Source organism: Artemia franciscana, chromosome 9 (genome assembly GCF_032884065.1).
Source record: "Artemia franciscana chromosome 9, ASM3288406v1, whole genome shotgun sequence".
In the NCBI taxonomy this organism is placed as follows: Eukaryota; Metazoa; Arthropoda; class Branchiopoda; order Anostraca; family Artemiidae; genus Artemia; species Artemia franciscana.
In genome coordinates this window covers 50,458,608-50,461,351 of record NC_088871.1, presented here as the reverse complement: position 1 = coordinate 50,461,351, position 2,744 = coordinate 50,458,608, and the positions used below count along the sequence as shown (strand labels likewise).

General features: G+C 40.3%; 1 protein-coding gene and 1 pseudogene across 1 annotated transcript; one reads left to right on the top strand and one right to left on the bottom strand.

Annotated features, from left to right (window-relative positions):
* Positions 1 to 259: 259 nt before the first annotated feature.
* Positions 260 to 630, top strand: LOC136031590 (histone H2B-like; annotated as a pseudogene).
* A 960-nt stretch (positions 631 to 1,590) lies between these two features.
* Positions 1,591 to 2,001, bottom strand: LOC136030847 (histone H3-like). Its single transcript, XM_065709891.1, has one exon. The coding sequence runs from the start codon at positions 1,999 to 2,001 to the stop codon at positions 1,591 to 1,593; it is 411 nt and encodes a 136-aa protein (XP_065565963.1).
* Between the last annotated feature and the right edge of the window lie 743 nt (positions 2,002 to 2,744).

Below are 2,744 nucleotides of genomic sequence, written 5' to 3'. Positions count from 1 at the left end.
TTGCGTTTCCCTTCACTTTTCCACCTTTTCCTCTTCCTGACATGGTTTCTAGGTTAAAGAATTCACTTGGACTCTTCTTGATCACAAACAATGAAAATGGTGCATATTCTTGAAAGCGCAAATAATTTATACTCCGGCCAGCAAACTGAGTTCCTCTGACATAAGAATTGTGGGCGAACTGTAGTTGGTATATAAACGGGTCAAATTTTGCAAACGCTATTCATTTGACAATTGGATTTCGTTAAGGCATCTTTTAACCATGGCTCCAAAAACTTCAGGAAAAGCAGCGAAGAAAGCTGGTAAGGCGCAGAAAAATATCATAAAGGTGATAAGAAAAGGAAACGAAAGAGGAAGGAAAGCTACGCCATTTACATTTACAAAGTTCTCAAGCAAGTGCATCCTGACACTGGTGCTTCTAGCAAGGCAGTGAGCATCATGAGTAGCTTTGTCAATGACATCTTTGAAAGGATTGCTGCGGAAGCCTCGCGTGTAGCTCACTACAACAAGAGGTCCAACATCACTAGCAGAGAAGTTCAGACTGCTGTGAGGCTGCTACTACCCAGAGAACTTGCCAATCACGCTGTTAGTGAAGGCACTAAAGCTGTAACAAAATACATAAGCTCCAAATAGGGGGGTTTCCCCCGACTATTAGTGCTCAACCAGCAGGACCCTCCAAAACAGCCTTTTTAAGGGCTAACACCTTATTTCAAATGCTCTACTCTCAAATTGCTTTCATTACTCCTGGCTTTTATTTGCGAAACCTTGGGTAAACAAGAACCCATACTAAACCACAATTCAAAACATAAAAAGGGTCCCTGTTTAGAAGGCAGGTCTCAATTTGCTTGTCGTAGAGAAAATAATATATATTGCCGAATAGTTAAAGAGAATAGAAAAGGGGGCTTCGACTTTTTCATGACATTCCATTGAAGGTATTTTTAAAGGTCCGTGGGCCCCATTGGGAGCCATTCATTTTTGTGAGTGTTTTTGGATTTATTAGGCTGACCTAAATTGGCTTTTTGCGTGTTTCCTTTTCATTACAAGTTTTGGATCTTGTTGAATGCCACGCTGAATTTATGAATTTTTTACAATAATTTGGCGTATACCTGAAATAATTTTGACCTTTTTTTTGATTATTTTGCCCGTAGTGTTTTTTTTTGTTTTGTTTTTTTATGTCCGTTGATTTTGAATTAAAATCGAATAGTTGTGGACATCAAGCCAAGGCCAATTGTAGAAAAAGCCAAGAGAGATGGTCCGATTGAGTGAGAGGCAAATCTGGCATTAACCCCCTTATTAGGATTGCATAAAAATGAGTCTGTTCATTTTTTTTGGGGGGGGGGTATTTTTGGATTTATTAGACTGGCCTAAATTGGCTTTTGGTGTCTTTCGCTTATCATTAGATAGTTTGGATCTTGTTTAATGCCGCGCCGAATCTTATAATTTAATTTTGAAATAATTATGCCTCCTTGAGTCGTACCTTTTTTTTTCACCGAACACTACACTGTTTAACGTAATTTCGCTTGTTCGTTTAATTCATCTAGTGGCCCTTAAAAGGGCCGTTGGTTAATATGCAATTGCGCTGAACTAGGGTACTTAAGCTCTCTCGCCACAGATACGACGGGCAAGTTGAATATCTTTCGGCATGATGGTCACCCTTTTTGCGTGAATGGCACACAAGTTGGTATCCTCAAAAAGTCCGACTAAATACGCCTCGCTGGCTTCTTGTAAGGCCGTCACAGCCGAACTCTGGAACCTCAAGTCAGTTTTGAAATCCTGGGCAATCTCTCTCACGAGTCTCTGAAAGGGCAATTTCCTTATTAAGAGTTCGGTACTCTTTTGATAGCGACGAATTTCTCTCAGGGCTACGGTTCTGGGCCTGTATCTGTGTGGTTTTTTCACCCCTCCGGTAGCAGGAGCCGACTTACGTGCTGCCTTGGTCGCAAGCTGCTTTCTAGGTGCTTTTCCACTCGTTGATTTTCTTGCAGTTTGTTTTGTCCTGGCCATGTTGATAGTTCGACTCTCTTTAATAGAATCAGTGTTGCCAGATTAGACGGAGAGGATTATTCTTTCTTGACCCCAATGCTTTTTTGAACAGATTTATGCTACGCTTCTATATTTTCCCAGGTTTCACGAAAAAGTTGATCAGTTAAGACAAGTCGAATTGTGTCTTATCTTAATAAAGGTTCTGTGAAGTAAAGTAAAGAATATGGCATTAGACTTTACAGTCCAAACCGGCGGTGTTGATCTCCGTTTCTTGGCCCGATTTGGTTCACGTTTTTCGTCTTTTTTTTCGCAGGTCGTCTTTCTTCTCGGAGCGGTAGACGACATTTGAAACCATAGTGTCTTACATCATCATCAAGATTTTACTTCAGATACATTAAAAATAGGCGGAAAAAACGCGGTTCATATTCAATGATCTTCTTTTTCTTCGCTTTCGAATTTGACTTCTTGACCAGGGGGTGGGATGTCTATATAGAGGTTCTCGGTATTATGGAGCTTGATCTGATTGTCTGTAGGGACATATTTGTAGCAAACTGTATCTTTTGTTCTTAGTCACGATTTTGTGACCAACACGGCTTCAATATTCTTCCTTTCTTTCTTATTTCTTTTCAATCATTCTTTCTTCAACCTATTCCGCTTTTTTTGTCTTGACATCACTGACCCAAGAAAAAATTCTTTCTGAGCCTGCGTTCAAATGCGGTAGGGAAAGCACCCTCTCGGAAAGTTTTGCCAGATCTGGAAAACTC

Bases quoted from the DNA above. Each gene is read 5' to 3' on its own strand.
- LOC136030847 (XM_065709891.1), bottom strand. From the start codon at position 2,001: ATGGCCAGGACAAAACAAACTGCAAGAAAATCAACGAGTGGAAAAGCA.